At 51.4% G+C, this 24,872-nt stretch overlaps 2 protein-coding genes across 3 annotated transcripts in view; one reads left to right on the top strand and one right to left on the bottom strand.

Annotated features, from left to right (window-relative positions):
* Window positions 1-1,592: 1,592 nt before the first annotated feature.
* NXPH3 (neurexophilin 3) lies at window positions 1,593-5,690 on the top strand. The gene is made up of 2 exons (XM_005890343.3): window positions 1,593-1,731; window positions 4,123-5,690. Exons 1-2 carry the CDS (start codon window positions 1,678-1,680, stop codon window positions 4,825-4,827), a joined length of 759 nt encoding a protein of 252 aa, XP_005890405.1. The 5' UTR covers window positions 1,593-1,677; the 3' UTR covers window positions 4,828-5,690.
* A 17,175-nt stretch (window positions 5,691-22,865) lies between these two features.
* Window positions 22,866-24,872, bottom strand: part of SPOP (speckle type BTB/POZ protein) — an 84,773-nt gene continuing 82,766 nt past the window's right edge. For both annotated transcript variants that reach the window (XM_005890342.3, XM_005890341.3), the window contains one exon: window positions 22,866-24,134. In XM_005890342.3, the coding sequence (XP_005890404.1) occupies window positions 23,990-24,134 (145 nt within the window). In that variant the 3' untranslated portion in view covers window positions 22,866-23,989. The remainder of the gene's footprint in view (window positions 24,135-24,872) is intronic.

Here is a 24,872-nt window from a genome sequence, read left to right as displayed (position 1 = left end):
TGCAGAATCTGTCTCCCTCATCGCACTTGGCCCAGGCTGATATTAAGATTCATCTGCATTCCCCATGCACCCGCCTGGCAGATGGTGGGGGAGGAGGCTGGGTGCGTGCTGGGGGCTGCAGCCAGAGACCAAGCTGGGCCTCGAGGGCCACAGCAGAGTGCCCACCCACCCTGCCCCATGGGCCGAGCCCAGGCTGGGGCCACTCCAAATGCTGGGGTACCTCCTCAGCCTCACAGCCTCTGAGAAGTGCTGGGTGCTGGGACTTGACCTTTGGTTTTTCTAAGGACTAAAGGGGCCCTGCAATTCCAGGAAGACAACGTGGAGATGTGGGGCAATGGGGGATGGGCCCCACTTTGCAATCTCGAATGAGGGTCTTTTTCTTCCTTCTTGCGCTGGAGGTTTGCAGAAACCTGAGACAGAGACCCTGCTGGCATAGGAGCCCCACATCCCAGCCTGTGACTCCCTGGATCACAGGAAGGACAGAGTGAAGAATGGAGGTACAGCCTCCAGGGGACTTGCTCACCTTACGTCTCAGCTTCTCAGGAGGCTTACCCCTGACCACAGCCCCAGATATCCAGCCTGGCCCCTAGCTGCCTTTTCATCCCAAGACTCCAGTCAAGTTTCCTGTCGCAGCGACTGGACTGAGAGGTACTGGGGGGAGGTGGGGAGGGTTATCCCAGCCCCTCTGAGTAAAGCAGAAGAGGATAGGAATTGATATTATAACCAAAGGAGTACAGGCTAGACACCCAGAAGAACTTCCCCCAGCACAAAAGCAAGTCCTGCAGACAGAAGTGGACTTTGGGCTGTGGAGTCAGGTTACAATAAGGAAGACCTTCTTTTCTGGCTCTCTTGTAATGGGGTTTGGGAAAAATAATCTTTTCAAATTCCAGGTCTCTTGGGGTTCAGGGCAGGGCAGGGCAGCAGATTCTCAGTGCTCCTTACCAGGAACAGGGGCCCTGCTCAGGGTTGGAATTAGTAGGGTCCCTATCCCCGAGGTCACCACCCTGCCTCGCGGAGTAAACTCCGCCCCCAAATCCTGCCCCCTGCGTCCTAAATCCCCGGGTTGCAGGCCGGCAGGGGAGGAGTTAACTCCGGAGGTACCGGCTGGGCTCACAGTACCTGCCGCCGCCGCCGCCGCCGGTGGTGGGAGGGACGAGGAAGCGGGAGCCGCCTGGGCGCCAGGAGCGCTCCAGTCTGGCGGGAGGCAGCGCGGGTAGCGGCGGCGGGGCTTGGCGCGGCCAGGGGCGTCCGCCAGGGGGCGCGCCGCGACGGGGCGGGAGGGGCCATCTGGCCTGGGGAATTAGCTCTGGGGCGAGCGCGCGCGCGGGTCCCCAACACATCTGGGCGAGAGCGACGCCGCTGGAACCGAGGGGGCATATCTGGAGCCGCGGAGCCACCGCGCAGCTGGGGCCCTTCGAGGCGGTCGGGGCGCACATCTGGTCGCGGCGAGAGGGGGCCGCGCCGCGCGCAGCTGGACCAGGGGAGGGGGCGGCGACTGCACAGCTGGACCGAAGCGGGCGGGGTCGGTCCTGGGCGGCTGGCCGCGCGGAGGGCCGCCAGGGGCCGGGGGACTGGAGCATGGGACGGCGCGCCTGAAAGAGCGAGCAGGGGTGAGGAAGGGCCTGGGACCCTGAAGGGAACAGACGCGAGGAAGGGGCACGAGAGCAAAGGAGGAAGATGCAACTGACTCGCTGCTGCTTCGTGTTCCTAGTGCAGGGCAGCCTCTATCTGGTGAGTGATCCGCGGGGAGCGGCGCGGAGGGGCGGGGGCCGGGAGGACTGGGGGAGAGCGCGGGAAGCTTCCGAGCCCGAAAACTTTCTCCCTTCCCCCCAGCATCCCGGGGATGGAGGAGAAGCCTCGAGGCTGGGGGAGAGGGCGGGTCCGAGGCCGGAGACTGTACGGGAAGGGTTAATAGGGGCGGGGAGAGGGTGCTGGGCTGGCCCACCTACTCGGCCGCTGGTGGCGGGAGGTGCGACGGGCACGAGGGAAAATGCCCGCAGACGTCGCCAAGGGTCACTCGACCTCTTCCCGGGCCCCGGGCCGTGCGGAAGGGTGGTGGAGGGTGGCTGTGGAGCTGATGACCTGCCAGGGTAGAGGGTATGGGCTCTTCCGTGACCTCGGGGACGCGGAGGGACCCGGAGGGCCCCGCGTTCTGGGGCCCCCAGCGCACTAGCTGGCCCAGGCGGGGGGTGGCCCCCGCGTCCCTCGCTCCCGCCTTCCCTCCCGCTCCCTCCCTCCTCGCCTGTTGTTTTCCTCTCCTCTCCCGGCTGCGCGCAGCCCGAGCCCCACAGGACCAGGGCAGGCGGCTCCCGCCCCGGGCGCTCGCGGCAGCTGAGCGGAGCGCCCGAAGCCCGCTCCCCGTGCGCTCGCTCGCGCCTTCCTGGCGGCCCAGGACGCGGGGAATCCACACCAGACCCCAGCTCAGGGCGCGAATCCCCTCCGACCGACCGCCACCTACCAATCCTGTCGTGGAGAAGCCTCAGACCCACATCTGGGTCTTCTCAAAACAATAATCCCCTTTGCCATTGTGTGGAAGAACCCTTCCCTTGTCACATCTCCCCCTAGGGCCCTTCTCTTCATCCTCCAGCCATTTAGCTGTGACCCACCCCCGCACCACCCCCCCCCCTCAGGGTTAAGTACACGCGCACGTCTTCTGCCTTGACCCCAGCCCCGCGGCCCTCCCCTCCTGCTCTCCCTCTGCCCCACCCTTGGGTCCTGGCAGGCAGGGACACCGCGCACAGCCACAGACATGACCAGGGCCAGAACAGGGGACATGAAGACCCCGAACCCCTTTGTAGCCGTGCGTATAACAGCCTCAGGCATTCCACATCCTATCCCAGCTCCCAGCAAATCCAGATGCTGCCCAGCTGTGAGCTGGTACACCTGGTGCTGGTTATGAGACACAGAGGGCCTTTCTTGAAAAGCTGAGCATACCCACGCCAGGCAGCTGTCCTCAGGGAACCTGGTCCATTCCCTGGTGCCCTTCTGAGCTGTCCTGTGTTTGAGCTTGTCAGGCTGTCCTGCCGGCCCTCCCCACAGCTCCTTCAAGAAGCCTCCCCAGATGTTGCCTGTCAGTAGAGTGGATGCAGCAGAGGCCAACCGAGCCTCCGCAGAGCTTTCCAGAGATCCCAGATGAGGGTAGGGTTTGGATAAAACTCCCGAAGAAGGACCCATCTGGTCCGAGAGCCTGGGAGTATGGTGGATCAGGAGGACTGACCCTGAAGGACTTAGTCTTCTAGTGATGTAAACTGTGAGTCAGGTGTCCCCATCTGTGAAATGGGAATAAGATCTCCTTCCTAGTATGTCGTATCCTGGCGTGTTATCATCAGTGGAGTTTGGTCATCCTGGTTATGGAACTCACCCAGGTCTCCCTCAAATCCTCCCATTAAAACCTAAACCGCATTTGTACTTGAGAGAGAACTTCACTGGGTTCTGTTTTCTTTTCCATCATCTGTTGGTTTTCTTTGCCTCTGAGGGTAGAAACTCTCCCAGTGTAGGAATGGTGTCTCATTCAACAGACTAGAAAGTTCCCAAAGGCAAGGGCTGTACCTCCCCTGTCAAACGAGGGGCTCTCTCAGCAGAGAGATGGAGGACCCCTACCTGACTTGGGGCTCTTTGAAGGCAGACAGTGTACCGCCCCCGTTAGCCTGGGAATATCACAGAGGCGGAGGCTGTATCTCTCCTAGACGACAACTGCTCTGTCAACAGAGGGGTGTACTTCTGCGGTCTGATGAAAGCTCTCCCGAGATCAGGAGCTGGGCCTCCCCCATCAGACTTGGAGCTCTCTTAAGAGTAGAAGCTGTGTACCTCTGCATCCTTGGTCCCTGGAGAGAATTCTCCACCATCCTTCCAGACTTTGAATAGTGGCCAGAGGCAGCACAGTGGCGAGAGGAGCTAGGGGTGACCTGAGTGTCAGAACATGAGATGGAACCTTGACACAGGCCAGAATGCACACCCAACCCCCAGTGTAAGTGAGCGATGTGCCGGGGCCCCTCGGCCCCAAGTCAGAGTGGAAGGGAGGGGCAGAGAGATGGTGCTGGTGGTAGGGAGTGGTGGACCGGAATTCCTGAGTCCTCAGAAGGAAGACCCAGGTGCTCACCCTCCTCCCAACTCCCTCCGCAGGTCATCTGCGGCCAGGATGACGGTCCGCCAGGCTCAGAGGACCCTGAGCATGATGACTCTGAGAGCCAGGCCCGGCCCCGGATGCCTCGAAAGCGGGGCCACATGTCCCCTAAATCCCGCCACATGGCCAACTCTACTCTTCTAGGACTGCTGGCTCCACCTGGGGAGGCATGGGGGGTCCTTGGGCAGCCCCCCAGTCGCCCAAACCACAGCCCCCCGCCATCAGCCAAAGTGAAGAAAATCTTTGGCTGGGGTGATTTCTACTCCAACATCAAGACGGTAGCCCTGAACCTGCTGGTCACGGGGAAGATCGTGGACCACGGCAACGGGACCTTCAGTGTCCACTTCCGACACAATGCCACAGGCCAGGGCAATATCTCCATCAGCCTTGTGCCCCCCAGTAAAGCTGTAGAGTTCCACCAGGAGCAGCAGATCTTCATTGAAGCCAAGGCTTCCAAAATCTTCAACTGCCGGATGGAGTGGGAGAAGGTGGAACGGGGCCGCCGGATTTCGCTCTGCACCCACGACCCAGCCAAGACCTGCTCCCGAGACCATGCTCAGAGCTCGGCCACCTGGAGCTGCTCCCAGCCCTTCAAAGTCGTCTGCGTCTACATCGCCTTCTACAGCACGGACTACAGGCTAGTCCAGAAGGTGTGCCCGGATTACAACTACCACAGTGATACGCCCTACTACCCCTCTGGGTGACCCTGGGCAGGCCACAAAGGGCAGGCCAGGGCTGGAAGGACAGGCCTGCCCACACAGGAAGCCATCTGTCTGGATACTGGGCAGGGAAGGGAAGGGGCCTCAGGCAGGGAGCTCCAGGGTGGAGAGGAGGAGAGGCCAAATGTGGCCAGAACCGGGTCTCAGGTGGTGGGGAAGGGGTCGTAGGTGCTGGCCCCAACCTGAGGCTGTGGAGCGAGCAGGACACAGGAGCACTGGCCGAGAAGTGGGTTCTCTGGGTGGCCTCACAGGGCTTCCCCACTGAGCGACAGAAAGATGCCAGGTCCAGGAAGGCCCTGGGGCAGACAGACCAATAGTTACTGAGAGGAGCCTGAAATCTTGGCTCCCTCCTTGCCATCCTGAGAAAGAAGAGCAATGAGGAGATTATTTCATCAATGTGGTCCGAGTGAGCAATGCAGGATGGTTGAGCTGGGGCGTCCTGGCAGCCAGCAGCAGGAACTCTCCAGCCCCACCCAGGGGCAGCCCTGAGCCCTCATCCTGGACTATGGTCTGAGCTCGGCTTGAGGCGGAAGTGGTGACCCTTGGAGTCTTTGATGTTTTGGCAGAGAGGGAACCTGCTCCTAGCCAGGCCTCCCCTTTCCAAAATCGCTTCTCTTGCCATTCCTCCCCACCCCACCCTCGAGCTGAAGTACCCCTCTGTCCGTAAGACAAGGACGATTGCGATTCTCCCGGCACCAAGGCCACAGGTGGAAGCCACCCGTGAGCCACGTGTTCCTCCCCCGTCCTGCCCCTGCTGGCTCCTCTGGGAGTGACCTTATCCAGCAAGTGACCCTTCCACAGCCAGCCTCGCCCATCAGCCCAGGGCCCGCCTGGATAAAGATGCTGCCTCCCTCGTGGCCCGCTCGGGGCTGGCGAGGCCACACTGTGGTGGGTGTGCTGGACCTGTCCCGTAGTGTCTGTCTGTGGGGGTGGGGGTGGGGGGTGGGGTTTGTGAAATCACCTGATGGTCAACTTGTGTGTGCAGACTCTTGTTCACCAAGCAGGGAATAAAGCTTTCCTGGATATCGGACTCTGAGTTGTTGGGGACAGGGGGTGGGGGGAGGGCCCCGTGTGCCCAGTGTCTGGCCGGCGTCTCTCAGATGACAGCAGGACATTTCCTGAGGCCGGAGCTGCGGGGCTCCAACAGCTGCTGGAGCTGATGCTCCAGGGCTTCCCTCCCCGCCCCTGCCTAGCCCCGGAAGCTGGGCAGATGCTGGCTGGGCCTGGCGTTTGCCAAGCACCTGGGAAGGAAGAACTAGCAGGCAGGTGGGCCACACAGGGTGGGTGATCCTGGTCACCTTCCCAGGTCGCCGTTTGGGTGGGCCCACTGGGGTACCAATGTTCTGTCAATATTTGCCCTGTGGCTTTGGGTAAGTCCACTGTCCTCTGGTTCTCTTCTCATTCTTTATAAAATGAGGAGCTTGTCCAGCCCAGAGGTTCTCAAATGTGGGTGGGCTTCTGAACCAAGAGGGTTGTTAAAGCACAGACTTCTGAGTTCTACCCCAGAGTCTAATTCAGCAGGTCTGGAGTGCAGCCTCAGGATTTGCCTTTCTAACGAGTAGCGAATGCCCAGGTAGACACTGATGCTTCCGGCCCAGGGACCACACTTTGAGGGCCGCACACATGTCCTCTGAGTCCCTTTCTGGCTCTGGCTCCCTGAGACGAGGAGACACTGCCAAGGCTCTATCCTAGTTGTGATTTCCAGCGGCTCCTCCTGCAGAAGTCTCCTGGGAAGGGTCCCATCAGAGAATCAGGGGTATTGGATTTTCAGTCTAACACACTTGGGGAGGAACAGGCCGGGGTGGGGGGGAAGGACAGTAGGGGCTTGGAAGCAGCCATCCCTGTGCTCTGGCCTACAGCAGGTCACCTCATCTGGGAGTCAGCTGGGCCCTTTGGGGCTCCATGAGGGGAAGGCAGGAGCCAAGATCGTGGTGCCCTCTCTGGAGGCCACTCAAGGTCTGCTCTCCTGGGAGGGCGGCACGCAGGCCTCCTGCATCCCTTGCGGCCAGGTCGCCAGAGTGAGGAGAGTCCTAGGGTGCTCTGGCCATCCCCAGCCTATCTCCCTTGCCCAGCAGCACACAGCACAGACTATGCCCTCACAGCACAGACAGAGCTCGTGGGGCCATAGAAGCCACGTTGCTGTCGCCCCAGGTTGTAGGAAGTGACCCAGGAAGGGCAAGTGACTGGAGCCCATGCTCCCGTCCCAGCCTCTTCCCCACCCACCCGCCACACTGTGCTTCCCAGGGCATCTCTCCTCAGCAGAGATTTGAGAGCTCCTCCATGCCTCCCACCCCTTTCCCACCCTGGGGACAGGGGCCTGGCCTTGCCCTTGGGGGTCTGGGCTTGCTGGATTCTGCTGCATTGTCCCACCTGTGGATTCACAATGGACACCGACCCTGAGCAGCTCCCTCAGCCCTGTGGCTGTGCTGGGCTCCTTCCCCATCTAGCCTGGCTGAACTGTCAGCAGGGCCAGGGGCACTCTGACCCAACCCCTTCAGCTCCTCTCCTCCTGCGGAGAGCCAGATGCTGCCGACAGCTGGAGGGCTGGCCTGCCTGGCACACATTCTGCCTGCACAGGGGGTGGGTTCATTTTAATAACTTCATTTCACCCGTGCGCACACTCTGCTGCCTCATCCCTCCTTTTCCACCTTCCCAGTAACCAGCGGCTCCTCTCAGTTAAGATCTTGCTAACAAATTTCCTCCCGAATCATAATTCTTTTGAAATAGTCCTTGCGCCCTACTGATCTTGCTATCACCAGATACTTCTGCCCCCGCTCCCCCGATCCCCACAAAGGGTAGGACACTAAGCATCTGGCTATGAAGGTGCCAACCTTTGCCCCCTTGATGAGCAATGCGTAGGGCATCTGCCAAGGAGATGAGATGGACCCCCAGTTCCCAGCAAGTGCTTGGACCACTCATGCCATTCAAAACTCACAGGAGAGCAAACTCTTCAGGAACAAACCGGTCTCCTGTCCCAGAGAGAAGCTCCAGGTGCCTATCTTTGCCTACACCCTGCCGCCGCTGCCTGCTCTTCTTGCGGCCCTGCTCTCCAATCTGCTCAACTTGGCTGGGGAGCTGGCCAAAGGCAGGGGCCTTATCGCCTCCATTTGAGTGGAGCCTCTGGGACAAGCCCTCCAGACTGGGGGCTTTTTGGGGACATGACTTGTAAATCCCCACCAGCCTGGGGAGCCCCTGGGGCCAGGGTCTGTACCTCCCAGGTCAGACTGAAGAGCTTCTGACGCCAGGATTTGTGCCTCCCTCATCAGACTGGAGTCTCTCTGAGAGCAAGAAATGCAGTATCAATGCAGCAGGGAAAGCTTGTTCTTTTTTAAGTATTGGAACAGCTGGAGGTGGCCTCTGCCCTCATCCTGGTGCACATCTGGGCAAGCAACCCCTCCTGGGCCTCAGCATCCCCATCTCTAATGGGGTGAACCTTCCCAGTGGTCTGTGAAGCTAATAAGAGGGAATATATGTCAACTGGCAGTGATGGTGAGTCGTCCTTTTGGTGAAGCTTAAGGCAAAAGCAAATGGGTGCCTAGGTCCCCCCTCCCTCCTCTCTCCACCCTTCCTCCTTACCCTCTTCCCAGGGATGAGCAAGCAGGAACTGAGTCACCCTCTTTCCCATCCTTGGCAGGAATGCTGGTGACCTTGCATATGGCAGACTTCTGTGGTGAGGCCCATTGCTCAGAGATGAATGAGGTGGTAGGTGGGTAGGAAATCTGGGGAAAGGTATGTTTGGGGGTGGAGTGACCAAGTTCTGGATTATCAAGGGGGTATGTGTAGGGGGTTGTGGGAGACACAGTGAACCAGTTGCTGTGTGCTGGGAAGTGATCCAATGTCAAGGTTGGGAATAGGAGAGAGAAATGTTACTTCCAAAGGCTCTGAGTCCTCTGGTACCACCAGGAAAACCAGGGGCTGGGTGATGGGTGAGGAGAGGGACCACTAGCCCCACTAGTTGGAGCCAAGATTGGCTGCGGGCAGCACTTGCCCATTATACCAAAGTCCTGGAGAGGCAGCTGCCACAATTTCCAAGGCACAATGCCACAGGAGACTGGCACTCAGCTGGGCGCTTGGTTCTGGTTCCACAGGAGCCTGGTTTCCTGTTGGTCTGCCAAACTCAAAGGCTGACCTGATAACAATCCAAGCCAAGGTGTCTCATTCAAAGCCTCCCAGTTCATCTCAGAGCCACTTGGCTAGATGGTCCCAAGGGAACAAACTAGCTCCTCCTGAACCACAGAGGCTACCAATGAACTGCCAACATGACAGTTGCAGAAAGATGTATCTGGACCCCACTTCTGAGTCTATAATTTGCTAGCTGGGTGCCCTGGACAAACGACACAATCTCCCAGAGCCTCCTTATGTGAATATCTAGGGGTCTACCTTCCTTGGAACATTGTTGGGAAGATTAAATGAGTTGCTCAACAAATGTTACTTTCTCCTGTTTGTTTCTGGATATGGGTTTGTGTTCACTTCAGCCTTACTCCTAGTGTGGAGACGTGAAAAGGTCCCAGGCTAGAGGTAGGAGACTTGGGTACCCATAATGCATGTGGCAGAGACCACTAATATCTATTTCCCCTTTCTACATATTAATAGTAATAGAATTCTCCATTTTTACCTGGGCAGTTGGAGGCCTAAAAAAACAAAAAAACAACAACTTCATTTCACTGCCTCTCTTGCACCTAGATGTGGCCATGTGACTTAGATCTAGCACATGACATGTAAGCCAGTTATTTGGCAACTTCCAAAAATCTTAAGACTTTGCCCTTCTTCATTTCATCCTGCTGCCTGGAATATATATGTGATTGCTGAAACTCTGTCATCTTAGACCAAGAGGGATAAGAGCCATACCCTAGAAGTGGCAGACCAATGAGCTGGAAGAAGATGCTGATTCCTGAAAATTTTGTGGAATAGAAATATCATATCAGGGGCTTCTCTAATGGCTCAGAGCTAGAGACTCTGCCCATCAATGCAGGAGACACAGGTTCGATCCCTGGTCCAGGAAGATCCCACATGCCACAGAGCAGAGCAACTAAGCTACTGAGCCTGTGCTCTAGAGCCCATGTGCTGCAACTGCTGAAGCCTGCGTGCCTTAGAGCCTGTGCTCCACGACAAGCCACTGCAACGAGAAGCCCACTCACTGCAGCTAGAGAGGCGCCCCCGCTCACCACAACTAGAGAAAAGCCTGCACAGCAATGAAGATCCAGCGCAGCCAAATAAATAAATAATTTTTAAAAAGAAATACCATACCAGTCCTAGGCTTCTACCTTCAGACTTTTATGTAAGAGAAAAATCAACATTTTATCTTACTGGGTCTCCATTTCTAACAGTTAGGTCTAGCCCCACTTTATTCACTGGATGTGGTTGAGTGCTTCACTGCTAAGGATCTCGTCTGTAGAAATGAGAAAATGCTCACATATCTTCTCACCCTTCCGAGAGGTTTTATCAACACACGGACAAGAAGGAACTTGGGAAAGCTCTGGTATTCTGCCCCCTCTCTGGCATTGAGGGGCACAGCCACCATTTGGCGGGTGTAACAAGTTGCTGCCGCATTGCAGGGGGCCCCTGAGAAGCCCAGAAGGATCCTGTATCCCTGTCTGAAAGGCCCCTCATCCCCAAATTTAGTCCCCATGCGTCTGAGTCCCTGTCCACATTCTGAGGTTGGTGACGTACAATCATCGTTAAGGGCCTGACTGGTCCCAGCCAGATGGGATCCTAATTTAATTAAAACCCTTTAATTACCTGCAACAACACAGCTCTGGAAGTCCAATGCAGAAGGGGGCATGTAATGGGAGGGGGATTGTTGACAGAGTAGGGGCTGCCCTTACATCACTCTGGGGAGCTGGGCTTGTAGAGCGTTTCTCCCACAAGGGTGGGCACAAACTGTATGAAGCAGCCTGTGCAGCCCATGCTTCTGGTGTGGTGAGTTGACTGCCAAGCGGGGAGTGAGGCAAACCAGGCCCTTGGGGACAGAGTACCAGGCTTCTGAACCCGAAACTGTCAATGTTGGTTTTGTGTTTATACTGAGACCAGCACAGGCTGTATAAGCTCAGGTTTGAGCTCCCCAAACCAGTCTGGGTAGGAGCAGGTATGGCTCTAATTTCTCCTGAATTGGCCTGGCTTAAGAAACAGGGGCACTTCTGCTTCCACCCAGGAAAAGCAATGCCCCTGTGAACTCAAGAGGTATTATCCACCTGGGAAGGGAGATGAAAGGGGGTGACTTACGTAGGCTGCAGAGGGACCATGTGGTTTCTTAGGGTCTAGCAAGGAGCCCCCTACCCCCAACTTGGTGCTGGCCCTCAACTGGCTTCTCCCTGTGAAAGCAGAAGGCACTGGCCCAGGCCAGGCCGGAGCCTGCCAAGCCTTGGCGGGGCAGACTCAGAAATCTAGACTCCGTGAGTTGGGCTATTTTTAAGCCTTGTGGATATAATACATTAATACCCTTCTGTTCTCCCTTAGTATTTATTCATTCAACAAATATTGTTTAATAAAGCCTCTGAAAGTTCCAGCTGGTCTCCATGGGGCCAGATCATCAGGGGAAGAGGCTTCAGTTCACACTTGAACCAGAGCCTTAAGGGACATATTCTACTGTGGTCAGTGTGATGTCAATGGCTAGGACTGAAGCAAGAAACCTCAAGAAGAGGAAAAAACTCAAGGAAAAAAGTAGGAGCCATGAGTCCCCACCACTCCATACCCAAATGTTCTCCTTTTGAAGCTGAAGCCAAGAGCACTGTCATCGAACTTGTTCCCCAGTACCCAGGCTCTGGCCTTCCCATCTTCCTCCTCCCGGCCAGCATCCAGCCTCAACGCTCCATTCCACCTTGCTTCCTCTGGTATCCCCTGGCATCCACGGTCCTCTCAAAAGAGCCTGCTTCTACCTTTGACTCAGGTTGAGTCTGGAGTGCTATGTAACTGCCAACTTGGGAACTGTCCCAGCAGGAAAGTAGGTGTCGCCCCAGATTAACTGGAAACTGGACACAGGAACTGTCGCTCCCCATCAGATTGGAGACTCGTGAGGGCAGGTGCTGTGTCCCTGTCCACCTGGCCTGGAGGCTCCCCAGAGGCATGAAGGCCTTCCTTTGAGGCATATCTGCTCAAAAGTGTCCTGCACACATCCTCTCCCTGGGAGGTCATCCCTGATGGGCCTCATTGGACGGTGCGCTGAGGCGTGATCACAGCCTTCCCTCTGCCAGCTTGGGAGAGGAAGTGACAACGGGGGGACAAGCTGCCGCACTGTTCTCACTCCAGCAGCCTGGGTCCTCCTGGCTGGGGGAGAGGGGATGCAGGGAAGGTGAGGCAGCATGTCAGTGCTGGCACACCTCTCCTCCCACCTGTCCCGTTAGCGTGTGCTGTCTTTTCTAGAATGGTCTTCAGAGACCTGGGTTAGCTCCGGGGACTCAGTGAGGGGCATTGGGCGTCACAGGAAAAGCCAGGGTCTTTCATCTCTTAACCCAGTACCTGCTCTTTCCTGATACCAGGCTTCCTCACCCCTGATCCCCTTCGTGACTTGAGGAGTGGTCCCACCTGAGGAAGGATGGCCTGTCCAGCCCCAGGAAGACTGGGCTCGCCTACCTTGGGGTCAGAGCAAGGCCATTCCCTAGTCAGGATGTGATTGGCTTGGTTGCCATGTGACCTTGTTCAGGTCCCCTAAGCCCTCTGGGCCTGGATGGCAGTTCTTTCCCCCACTTGCTCACAAGGTTCCGTCAAGGAGCAGCTCTGGTGCAGTCGATCTGGTTTATGTAGGACTGTTGCCATCTGGCTGGGCTCACAGCCATGGGGGAGAGGGCTGATTTTTCATTCTGTCCAGGGAAGGCTGCGGAAGGCAGCACTTGAGCACACCAATGCTGGAACCAAGTTGCCTGGATTCAAGTCCTTGCTCTGCCACTTCCTAATTGTAGAATTTTGGCAAGTTATTGGACATCTTTGTGCCTCCTTTCCCTATCTGTAAAATTGGGGTGATCTTTACCTGTCAGAGGGCTGCTGTGAGCTGGAAGATGTAAAGCAGTCGAACTGTGTTTGGCACAGCTGCCCTGAGCACAGTCCTAGCCTGTAGCCCTCTTTGAGCCTGGCCAAGCCTGGGTACGAGGGAAGGAGAATGGCCATGGGCAGGAATGTGCAGGAAGAAAGATCCACAGGGAAGGTCAGAAGTCTGTCGTGTCTACAAAAGATGACACATACAAAGGAATCTACTGATTCTGGTTGAGAAGCAGAGCTCTTGGTTGCGTTCCTACTGCTCCTTGTGCCCCAAATCCCACTTCCACACTCCAGAAGCCCCGAGGTATTTCCCCTGGGACTTTGATTGGTAGGCACAAGGCTTGGGGAATGCAGGTAGCCAAAGGGTCTTTATTTAGAAGCAGAGTTAAACTCCCAGAGCAGTCAGCCAAGCGTGCTCCCAGGGCTGACGCAGCCTACAGTGTCCTCTCTTACCTTACTTTGCCCCACCCCATCTCATCTGTCTTTATCACCTCCACCCAGTGGACCAATTTCTCAGCAACTTGGATGGTCTCTGGTCTCTTGCTGGTACTCCCGGGAACTGGGTGTGTGACCCGTTTCTTCCACACTTCGAGAAGGTCCAAGGGCATGGGGTAGACATGGGGCCTGGCAGTAAATCTTGTGACTCACTGATAGCTCTGAACTCTATCATGGGAGTCTTTCACAGGAACAGAGAGAAGGAGAAGGGAAGACACAGGTCAAGAGGCAGCTGAAACCCTGCCCTGTGGCATCTGCAATAAATAAGGAGGATGCTGTTTGGGGAAATCAGGGGTAGGTGGAGGATACTAGAGTGTGGAAAGGTATATAAATGCCCCATTTACCAGTCTTGGCAGCTCCCAGGTCAGGGGTAGGAGGGAGCCTGCTCTGCTCAGTCAAGCTCTGCCATCTGCTGCATCTCAGCGGAGATCAGCACTGGAGGGCTCGTTGTAGGCAGAGTTTCTTTTTTTTTTAATGCGACAGGATCAGGCTCAAGATGTCACTCTAGTGAGTGGTACTGGAGACAGGGGAGAGAAATGTCTAGGAAAACAGGGGAGAAATAATAGAAGCTTCCATGCTCCAGGAGGAGGGAAGGTCAGAGAGCAGAAAAGGAAGGAAAAAAGAAAAGAAGCCAAAATGGAAAATTGTGTTAAAAAAAAAAAGCAGGATTGGATTAGCAGGTATGCATCATCCGTCACTCCCTGGGCCCTCACGAGGCAGCAGCCATCCAAGACCAGGGCTTCAGGGCCCCCAGGTGACTGACATCCTCCCCCAGGCCGTTTTCACACCTCCAAGCTGAAGTGCTTCTGAGCTGCCTCTTACCTTCCTCTCTGGAATGCCCAATTTCAAGCACTCCCAGCTTTTGGCAATTGTAACAATGACAGCGGTGACTGTGAATGAAGAATGGAAGAGCTGGCCCAGGCGACTGAAAGACTGGTGCTGGCAGACTCTCCTGAGACTCCCCCGTTACGGCAGGTGAGGGCCTCAGAACTTGCAGGATGTGGGGCTGGCCAGCCCATGCAGGATGCTCTTCCCACAGGTAATGCTCCCTCAGAAGATCCCCACTCTCTCAAAGGGGCCCGTTTCAGGGTCGCACTGCAGACTGACATTCCATTTCAAGAAATCCTAAACAGCAATGGACTCAAAAGGCTACATATGGCTTAGGGTAGGACCAACAAGAGTACCCAGCAATAACAACGACATCAGCAGCAGTTTACCTTTCTGGAGCCCAGGAATGGCAGTCCCCATGTTAAGGACTTGATATATGTTACTCATTAATTTCCCAAGAACTCTATGAAATATACCCATTTCACAGATTAAAAAAAACAACAACAACTAAGGCTTACACTTGCAGGCGCTTTGGCCAAGATCATGAGTGGTGGCAAGAGATCAGAGCCAGGCTCCTGAACACCAACCCTAGCTGGACCCCCAGTGCTGCCTGGACTCTCACCAACTCCTCCCCAGCAACTAGGTCCAATCACACCCCCACACCCTTCCCAGGAATTCTCCGCCACTGACCTTATCTCCTATTTAACACATGATGACATGTAAGTCACCAGATACGACCTTGCTCAGCTTCCCACTATGAGACACACCCCCTTTCTGCAGGACTCTCCTCCCACCCAGAGAGGGTGTCCCTAGTCTTCCTACCTGTGCCCACCAGTCTGCTTCTCCTCTCAGCTCTCTCAGACTTTCCTGCCCAGGTGATCCTTCCTCTGCTGGATCACAAAGCTTTAAGTGCTTCCTCTCTACTGGATCCCTCCTGGCGACTTGAAATAGCCTTCTCTCTTCCACACAACAGGTAAAATGGAACTCCTCCCTCTACTCGTTTTCCTCTTTCAGTTTTGCCCCAACTTCTTTTTTTTCCATCACAGCCATACCTTGAAGACTTGCCTGTACTCTCAACTCCTCATGACCCACCACTCCTCACCTCGCCCCAGTCAGGTCCCTTCACTGAAATGGACCTGGCTGAAGTCACTAATGACTTCCATGTTGCTAGCTCCAACGGGCGATTTTATTCTTATTCTATAGGATTTGACACTTTTAACAGTTTTGTATTTGTCCCCTGACATGTATTTCAATCTCTAGCTGATTCTTCTCCTTTGTGGCGTTATCTTTTTTTTTTTTTTAACCAGCCCTAAAATATAAGCACTTCTTAGGGTTTACTCCTGGACCTCCGTTTCTCTTCACTCTATACTCCTTGATGATCCAACTACACCTCTAAACCAGTATATTCCAGAACCTTCTCTCCTCTGAATCCTAGGCTTGTAAATTCAATAGCTGGCAAGATACCTCCATTTGGATTTCTCAAGGCATCTCATGTGAAACTCGGGCTTCCCTGATAGCTCAGTTGGTAAAGAATCTGCCTGTAAAGCACGAGACCCCAGTTTGATTCCTGGGTTGGGAAGATCCGCTGGAGAAGGTATAGGCTACCCGCTCCAGTATTCTGGAGCTTCCCTTGCGGCTCAGCTGGTAAAGAATTCGCCTGTAATGCAGGAGACCTCGGTTCCCAGAAACTTCTCTCCTTGGAATCCTAGGCTCACAAAGTCAGTAGCCTGCATGACACCTCCATTTGAATTTCTCAAAGCATCTCATAATCAACAAGTAAAATGAACTTGATTATCCGGTTTCCCTGCTTATTTTCCCACTGGTCACTATTTGGGTAACCTAATCACCTTTGTCCTTTCTCTATCCAGTCATCAAGTTCTGACAGATCTGTCCCCTAACCTCTCTCGAAAGTATCTCTTCTCCAGCTCTGCCACCTCTGTGGTTCAAGTTCTATTTCTTGCCTTCCCCCATCCCCACTCACAGTTAACTTTTCTACACTCAAGCCAAAGATCTATTAAAATGAAAATCTTGTCATTCCCTCCTCCTTAATACAGTGCTTCCAAGATTCCCCCACTGTTCTTAGTATAAACACCCAGACTCTGAATGTGACCTTTGAAGGTCCTGCCCAGGTCTGGCTTCTAACTTGCTGTCGCACTTCTCCATATTCCAGCCACTCAGTCTTCCTGGTTCCCAGAATGCAAGCACCATGCTCCCTCCTGACTCTGGGCTTCACGCAGGTGACTTCTTGTGTGTGGAATGTGACTCTCCAACTGTACCAAGTTGACAGCTCTTTATTCTGCAGCTCTTACTTCCAAAAGCTGTCGTAGGGAAGCCTTCCTGGATCCTCCAGAAGAGATTAACTGCCTACTCCAGGCTCTCAAGGTGCCTATACATTTCTTTCAGAGCCCTCCCCATAGCTTGGTATTATGGATTTGTGAGATTATTAAGGGCCTTCTCTCTCCACTAGACTGTCAGGTCCAATGAGGGCAGGGAGCAGTTAGTTTCCTACTGTTTATCCCTAGAAACTAGTGTAGCTTCTGGCACATCACATACCAAATTTTTAGCAAAGAAAACAAAAAGGGTTCTAAAAATTAATTTTTAAAAGGCCAAACCCATGCAAGGTTCTTAAATTCTGGTGGGTGTAGAAGGCCCTGGGGACTATCCATTGTATGCTGACCACGCTCAAATGCCTCTTTTTGTTCAGAGGTAATGGAGACATGAAGGATACCATGTGGAGACCACATCCCTGGAATGACTTAAGATTACACTGGATAATTTATTGAGGGGTGTGTGCGCACCTATTTTCCATTAGTGTGTCGATAAACACTTTCAATACCTCTGAGAGATAGAAATAAAAGTATTTATTTACCCAGAGAGATTAAAATGTGTAATATGACTATTGGTTCACGTATCAACGTCAATCTATCTATAAATTTCCAAAGAGACAGTACTTCATTTTACCATTAAACTAGTAAGTGCATTCTAGAGTGCTGCAGGATAACAGGAAATAAAGTACATAGAAGTTGCAGGACAAGCTTGAAATCACACCAGTGGTATGCTGGGAGCTGGTTCACACTGGCTCTGTAGAGCCAATTGTTGAGGGCTGGTTGTTAAAACGGTCAGTTAAAAATCAAATTTTATTAATATACAACTAACAGCAAAAGTAGTGAATACTCAAAATCCATCTTATTTGTCTTATACCTTACCATTGCCTATGCATTGAGGAGGAAGAACAAGCTGGAATCAAGATTGCCTGGAGAAATATCAATAACCTCAGATATGCAGATGACACCACCCTTATGGCAGAAAGTGAAGAGGAACTAAAAAGCCTCCTGATGAAAGTGAAAGAGTAAAAAAGTTGGCTTAAAGCTCAACAGTCAGAAAACTAAGATCATGGCATCAGGTCCCATCACTTCATGGCAAATAGATGGGGAAACAATGGAAACAGTGGCAGACTTTATTTTGGGGGGCTCCAAAATCACTGCAGATGGTGACTGCAGCCATGAAATTAAAAGACGCTTACTCCTTGGAAGGAAAGTTATGATCAACCTAGACAACACATTAAAAAGCAGAGTCATTACTTTGCCAACCAAGGTCCGTCTAGTCAAAGCTATGGTTTTTCCACTAGTCATGTATGGATGTGAGAGTTGGACTATAAAGAAAGCTGAGTGCCAAAAAATTGATGCTTTTGAACTGTGGTATTGGAGAAGACTCTTGAGAGTCCCTTGGACAGCAAGGAGATCAAACCAATCAATCCTAAAGGAAATCAGTCCTGAATATTCATTGGAAGGACTGACGCTCCAATACTTTGACCACCTGATATGAAGAACTGACTCACTGCAAAAGACCCTGATGCTGGGAAAGACTGAAAGCAGGAGGAGAAGGGGACGACAGAGGATGAGATGGTTGGATGGCATCACTAACTAAATGGACGTGGGTTTGGGTAGACTCCGGAAGTTGGTGATGGACAGGGAGGCCTGACACCCTGCAGTTTATGGCGTCACAAAGAGTTGGACACGACTGAGTGACTGAACTGAACTGATGGATTGAGGTTATATACATCTACTATTATCTGTATGGTGGCACTAACTGATAACAGGGAGCTGCGCTTCCCCTTCCAAGTCTGCATCCAGCAGTATCACTTTGAAGCTTGAAATGGCCACAGTGGGAGTATTTACACCATGGAAACTGATAAGTGCTACCAACCAGGGCTTGTATTTTGGGTAAGTAAATATTATACTTTTAGTAGCACACCACTGAACCAAACCACTACCCACAGAAACATTTTAAGGGTCTATAATAAATGTGAAGCCAACTTTTACTTGGAGGATGGACAGGATAAAGTATAGAAACAAGTCTATTTTCAGGAAATCATTTTCAGAACTGTGGGCTTCCCTGATAGCTCAGTTGGTAGAGAAACCACCTGCAATGGAGGAGACCCTGGTTCGATTCCTGGATTGGGAAGATCCCCTGAAGGGATAGGCTATCCACTCCAGTACTCTTGAACTTCCCCCTAGTGGCTCAGCTGGTAAAGAATCCGCCTGCAAAGCATGAAACCTGGGTTCGATCCCTGGGTTGGGAAGATCCCCTGGAGAAGGGACTGGCTACCCACACCAGTATTCTGGTCTGGAGAATTCCATGCAATATAGTCTACGGGGTCACAAGGAGTCGGACACAACTGAGCAACTTTCACTTTTCTCAACAGTGTAAGGCTTGAAGGTAATTGTTTTCTCAATTTGAGGCTGTAAATATTCTACAGACATGGCTTTTGTTATAAGCCATCAGCCACTAAAGTGTCTGTAATTTTATGGAACCTGTACACCATTACTTCTAGACAAAAGTGTTGACTAAATTGAGATGTAAGTTCTTAAGAGTGAGTGGGAGAGATTCCCTTCCTCTCTGCGAAACTTCTAGAAAGAGTAGCTTATACTCAAGCCACGTTTGCTTACCTTCTCATCAGTCTTGGCTTCTGCTTCCACCACTTGACAGAAACTGCTCTAAGGGAACCGCTGACCTTATTGTTAAATTCAATAGCTTTTCAGTCCTCGGTGCTTTGACTTTCTGGCTTTGTTTCTGGGGGCCACTCCCCTCTTCTTTGTTAGACTGGATCACTGGAGCGAAAACCCTATTCGCCCACAAGCCTAGCCTAGCACAGTGTTTGGCACTTTCTAGATGCTTAGGCATCATTTGTTCAGTCAGTGGCCTCAGTATCTCACTTCTCTGGATATGTTTTCTCACACATGAAAAGAAGATGAATTATGTGGGGGCCCCTTTTATCCCAGCAGTTTGTAAAGAGCTCATCTTTTAGGGTCTTGAGTTGGCTAAAGCTCACCCCATTTCAACTGAGCATTATGAGCTGGTGTGTCCACTTAAGCAAATTCTTAGATTTTTCACTTTTTCTTTGGTCTGCAGGCCTATGCCCCAAAGCTATTCCTTTGCCTTCTGTTGCTTCTTGGCCAAAAGCCAGGCTGAATGACCTTGAGGATGTTACATTATCACCTTGGGATGAATGGGAGCTGCACAAGACAAGACAGCAAGCGCTCAGAACTCCGCTATTCCCATACTTGAGTAATGCCCATTTCATCTTAATGTTCTTCCCCCAGAGTTGATCCCCTTCAACTCCTTAGTCATTTCTGTTGCTTGTACTGAATTCCCTCAAGTCTAAGATTCTCTTTTCCTAGAGCTGCAGGAATCAGAACCAAACAATATTTCAGACGCCACTTTCCACTCCAGCATTACAGGATTTACAGAGGGGGAGTGATTATCTTGCTAATGGCTTAGTGGCATAAAGATCCCATCAGTCAACAACATTCAAGTTTCTGCTCTCATCTGGAGGTGAAAGCTGCTCATTCTCCCAGCTCATTTTCCCAAATATTGATCATCCTACATTTGCTTCCATGCTCACTGTCTCCAGGAGGTGTCCACCTATTGGGTCAAAGGGCCCAATGTGGCACAGTCACTTCCGAAATCAAGAGGGGAAACACATCCACTCCGTGCATAAACATTCATAAAGAGCAATCTAACAACACTCACCTGAATGCTGGATTAGTCAGCAAGCCATTAGAAATGAATCTAAATGATGTAGGGCAGAGTTCAGGGAAAAGTCATGGGATAAAGGAAACACACAGGCCCAAGCTGATTAAAAAGATAATTAGTTGTGGAAAATAAGGTTGGGTTCCAGCCAAGAATTTTTCTTTGACAATGATAACCCAAAGGATCCAATATAGTCATGTTGGGGGGATTTAGCTGCTGCTCTTTTATAGGAGTTGAACAGCCAGAACAAAGCAAGAGTCAGTTTCAAAGTGCAGCTCAACTCCCCCACCCCCCCTCCCCACCCACCCCCTGCCAGTTTGTTGTTTTGCTCATAAACATACAAGCTGTTTCCTTTCATCTGCACAGACTCATACAATATGGAGAACCCACAATAGGTTTAAGCCAGAATTGTAAATGACTGTGCAGAGTGCTGGTCAAACCAAAGATCTTTTGGCCTAAGAAAGAATCTTGAGGTCCCTGGCAGGAATCTAAAAAAGAAGAGAGGAACCTTTTAAAGATCTAAATAGGCCAGCAGACAAGTAAGTGATAAGGAAAAGCAAAACATCTCTTACCTAAATTATTAAATGCCATAAAGGTGCCTGAGATGCCTAATAATCAATACAGGTTTAACCTTCGCTTAAAGAACAAGAAAAATGTTTCGTGAATGGCCAGTTAGAGGGAGCTGACAACAAGGAAGGAGGGTAGTTGGGGAATGATGCCAGATAGTATTTGGACCTGAAACTGCAACTCCAAAGGTTCTGTGAAACTATGTGCTTGAAATATTGTTTTGATAAATAAGCCATATCCTAGTGGAATTGAAATCTCCAACTGTTCCACTGGCACGGACATCTCTGCAGTGACAGCACATGCCCCAGATTGTGGAGTTAACTTGAATTAAATTTCAGATGTTGGGGAGCTAAAGGAGAGGGTGGTGGCAGTGGGAGGTTTACAAACAGCGTGCTGGGGCTCTGATGTTGTCATAACCAGATGGCTTCAACTGTATCTTTAAACAAAAACAAACACGTCCAGAAAAAATGACGACAGCATAAGCATCGAACCGCTTCACCTGTACCCAAAATCCTAACCGCTGTTTCCACAGTAAAGCCCATAGTGGAAATCCCATAAATACTGGGAAATCTCAGAAGAGACTTTTATCTTGCCAGGAGCCTGGTGCCCAAATTGCTACCCTCCTGAAGACACAGTCCCTGAAACCACAAACCCCCAATCCACAGCTTTCTGTGAATGAAGAAAAGCAAATTTGAAGCCTGGTTTGTCTTCCTGGATCCTCTGAGTAACAGGCCAGCTGAGGCACCTTTATAGAGCTTTTGCTCTTGCTATCCCCACACGAAGCTTTACCTCACATTTCAGATACGGAACTTCCCCCAGTTACTTACATAATCTTTTCAGGGTATCATTACAACTCTTATTCAAGTTGTGTGACCTTAGGCATGTCCCTCAGGGCTTCAATTTCTCTCATCTATAAAATGGGAAGATGCTACCTCTCACTTGTCCTACCAAACCCATCAAGTTGTTGTGAAGTTCAAATGAGACACGTTATAGGAAGGTTTGCTGAAACCTGAGCCGTGCTGAGCCAGTGCAGTTACCTGAGAGACAGCGTGGGTAGAGGAGATTCTGGGAGCACCTCAGCCCCCAGCTCCGTGTGCTCATCTGGAAAATGGCAGCCAGGACATGGAGAACTGGGCACCTGCTCACTCAGGTGACGCTTAGGAGGAAACCAAGAAGTGCAGAGGAGTGGTTTCTAGTGAACAAATCCTGCCTTTGATTATACTGATAATGTGAATGAAGTCATGTCGCTCAGTCGTGTGCGACTCTTTGCGACCCTGTGGACTGTAGCCTACCAGGCTCCTCTGTCCATGGGATTTTCCAAGCAAGAGTACTGGAGTGAGTTGCTATTTCCTTCTCCAGGGGATCTTCCCGACCCAGGGATCGAACCCAGGTCTCCTGCATTGTAGGCAGATGCTTTACCGTCTGAACCACTAGGGAAATGATATACTGATAACAGTCGTATCTATTTCATTCCAGGAGGGGCAAGATAAAATGAAAATTGGAAAGTTTGCGAAGGCTGAAGTCACTGGAGAACAATGGAAGGTGAAATGCTTTGAGTCTCCGTCTAAGGTCAAATAATACACACATTGGCCCCATGGCTAATGATTCTCCAGTGTACCCCTCTGTCCTGTGCAACCCTGCCATATGAAAGCAGAGGGGAGCTCCAGGGCATTCCTGTGAGCTCAATGGGAATTCAGATACTAAGTTTTCTGAAAACACATCCAGCCAGTGACAGAACCAGTCAGAGGTAAGAATTTCCCTTTATTAAATCTCCATATTCATGTCCCCTTGATATTTTATAGTTAGTTAAGGGAGATTGGGAGTTAGGTCTTAAAACACGTAGGGTGCAGAAAAGCCCACTTCTATTACTTGCCTTGGCAGTAGGAGCCTGATCCCTCATTAGGATGTGGACTGTGAGATACTCAGGAAAGACAAGGGGCTGGCAGATGCTGGAAGCTCACAAAGGAAACTTGAGATTAGGGACACACAATGAATCCCTACTGCTTAGACATTTTGAGCATAACCTCTGCAAGTTAAAGGATCAAACTAGGCCTTCAAAATCCCTTAAGGAATTCAGACCCAAAAGACAAGCCAGGTGAGTGAAACAAAAGACCAGAGATACCACACAGTACAAAATAGTAATTATTTATATTTTCAAAAAGAAAAAAAAATTTAACATTTGGAAGTTCTCCCCTGCAGGAAGAGGGGTGAATTGGAAGGAACAGGACTGGCTCCTATGCAGGCGGCAAGTCAGGTACAAACAGCTGAGCAATCTTGGGCTGGGAGGTTTTTCACACACCATTAATAATAAAGTTTCCTTTTCTTTTCTCTTCTTTTTGCTCTGTTATTGTTGTGTGTGTATTTGTGGGTTTTTTTTAGAAAAAGGAGTGGGGGAGACGAAATAAAATCAGAGAAAAATGCCAAAAAACATTTTCCACAATATCTAAAAACAGAGAACCATAGTTCTTGTCAAGACAGTATGAATTCTGGATAAACTATTTTTTCCAGTTTCAACACCAATAAAGATTTCTTCCAAAAGCTACCACATCAGAACACTCATCTTCTAGATCAAATACTCTCCTTCCCCTTTCACCTCTGCTGGCCATTTTTCATCAAAGGGCAACAGGACATATTCTGTTCTTGCAAACAGTAAGTGCTAACCACAAGAGAGCTCTTCTGATAACTTGCATGGTAGTGAGGAGTTTTCACAAATATCCAAGTTTTAGCACAGCGGGATGGACTAAAATTTCTTTCAACATAAATACTACTGGAATCCACAAACTGATTTTTTGAGAAATTCTGCAAAAATCCTTTCTTCTTTCCTTTTCCCTTCTCTTAAAACTACATGTCCTTTTTAAGTTTTCTTTTTGCTCCAGGCACCTGACGATTTGTTCTGCTCAGTCAGATGCAGACAGGTTTCTCCAAAGTACCACCGCGGGGATGTCCTCAGGGCCAGCGCCTAAACTGAATCCCCACAGTATCAACCTTGGCCGGGCCAAAGGGGACACAGTGACGCAGCAACAGGGTTTTCATTAGGTAGAACAGCCCCGAGTCTTGGGCCCTTCCCTCCCCCCACCCCCATTTCCCCCAAGTTTATTTAGTGCTGTATTAAAAGTCTGGGGCCACGATGCAGTCTTTTCCCCCCACAACAGAGTAAAAGCTCCACAGATTGCGCTGTCTACCTGGTGGTCAGTGGCAGCCATGATGGCTGCTGCTTCTGGAAAATAAACGGAGTCTTACAACGGGCAGGATCTTAGGACTGCTTCAGGCGTTTGCGTGGGGGTCCCAGAAACGGGCACTGTGCTGAAGCCAGAGAGCGGTACGCCTCAGCCACCAAATGGGGATGTGACACCACCATTGACTTCCACCCGGAGGTCTCCAAGACATCCGAAGCATGGCTAGGAGAAATGTGAGAGATGGGTTACCAAAGGAGTACATGAAGGATGAACTGAACAGCCATCTAGAGAGCCCAGTTTCCCAGGGTTTGCTGTCTAGGTGTCAATGCAAGACACACTCAGACAGAACCCTTAACATGCAAGAGAATTTGCTTGTTAGACAATAGGTAGACAGGTGACCAGGTCACAGCTCTTGTCTCTTCTAAGTCTGAAAACAGAACTTTGAGCCACTATATTCTCAATTACAAAAGATGAAATGTTCTTCAGGTTTTTCTCTAAATCATCAAGGCTCTTTATATTCCTTGATGCTGATAAAGAGCAGGAGTTCTCTGGATCGGACAGCTCTGAGTTTCCATCTGGCTTTGCCATTTACTAGTCCCATAACCACAAAAAAGATCACAGCCTGAGGCTTATCTGATTATTGAAAAAGAGAGGCCAATTCCCACACTTCGTTGAATGGTTAACATCTAAAAAGCACCAAGCAAGTGTCCAGTACAGAGTGAGCACTCAGGATAAGGAACATTTTGCCTCCATTACTAACTCCTTCAAAATAGTCCTTCAGCCTTACAGAACATCTTTCCTTGTTTGAAGGCATTTTCTGTGTTAAATGATGTTTACTCATCTACCCTGCAACCTTAGACCTGTCTTACTCCAATACGGCTATTGTAGGGGATTCTCTTCTTGGGGTTTCTTCCCCAACTTTTGCCCCTCATCAGGCAAAGCAGTAGAACATATCCCACT

Source organism: Bos mutus, chromosome 19 (genome assembly GCF_027580195.1).
Source record: "Bos mutus isolate GX-2022 chromosome 19, NWIPB_WYAK_1.1, whole genome shotgun sequence".
Taxonomy (NCBI): domain Eukaryota; kingdom Metazoa; phylum Chordata; class Mammalia; order Artiodactyla; family Bovidae; genus Bos; species Bos mutus.
Note: the sequence above shows the minus strand (reverse complement) of the source record. Positions and strands in the feature narration are given on the sequence as shown.

Coding starts and splice junctions, on each gene's coding strand:
- NXPH3 (XM_005890343.3), top strand. CDS start 1,678: ATGCAACTGACTCGCTGCTGCTTCGTGTTCCTAGTGCAGGGCAGCCTC. Junction 1,732..4,122: donor TGCAGGGCAGCCTCTATCTG/GTGAGTGATCCG, acceptor CTCCCTCCGCAG/GTCATCTGCGGCCAGGATGA.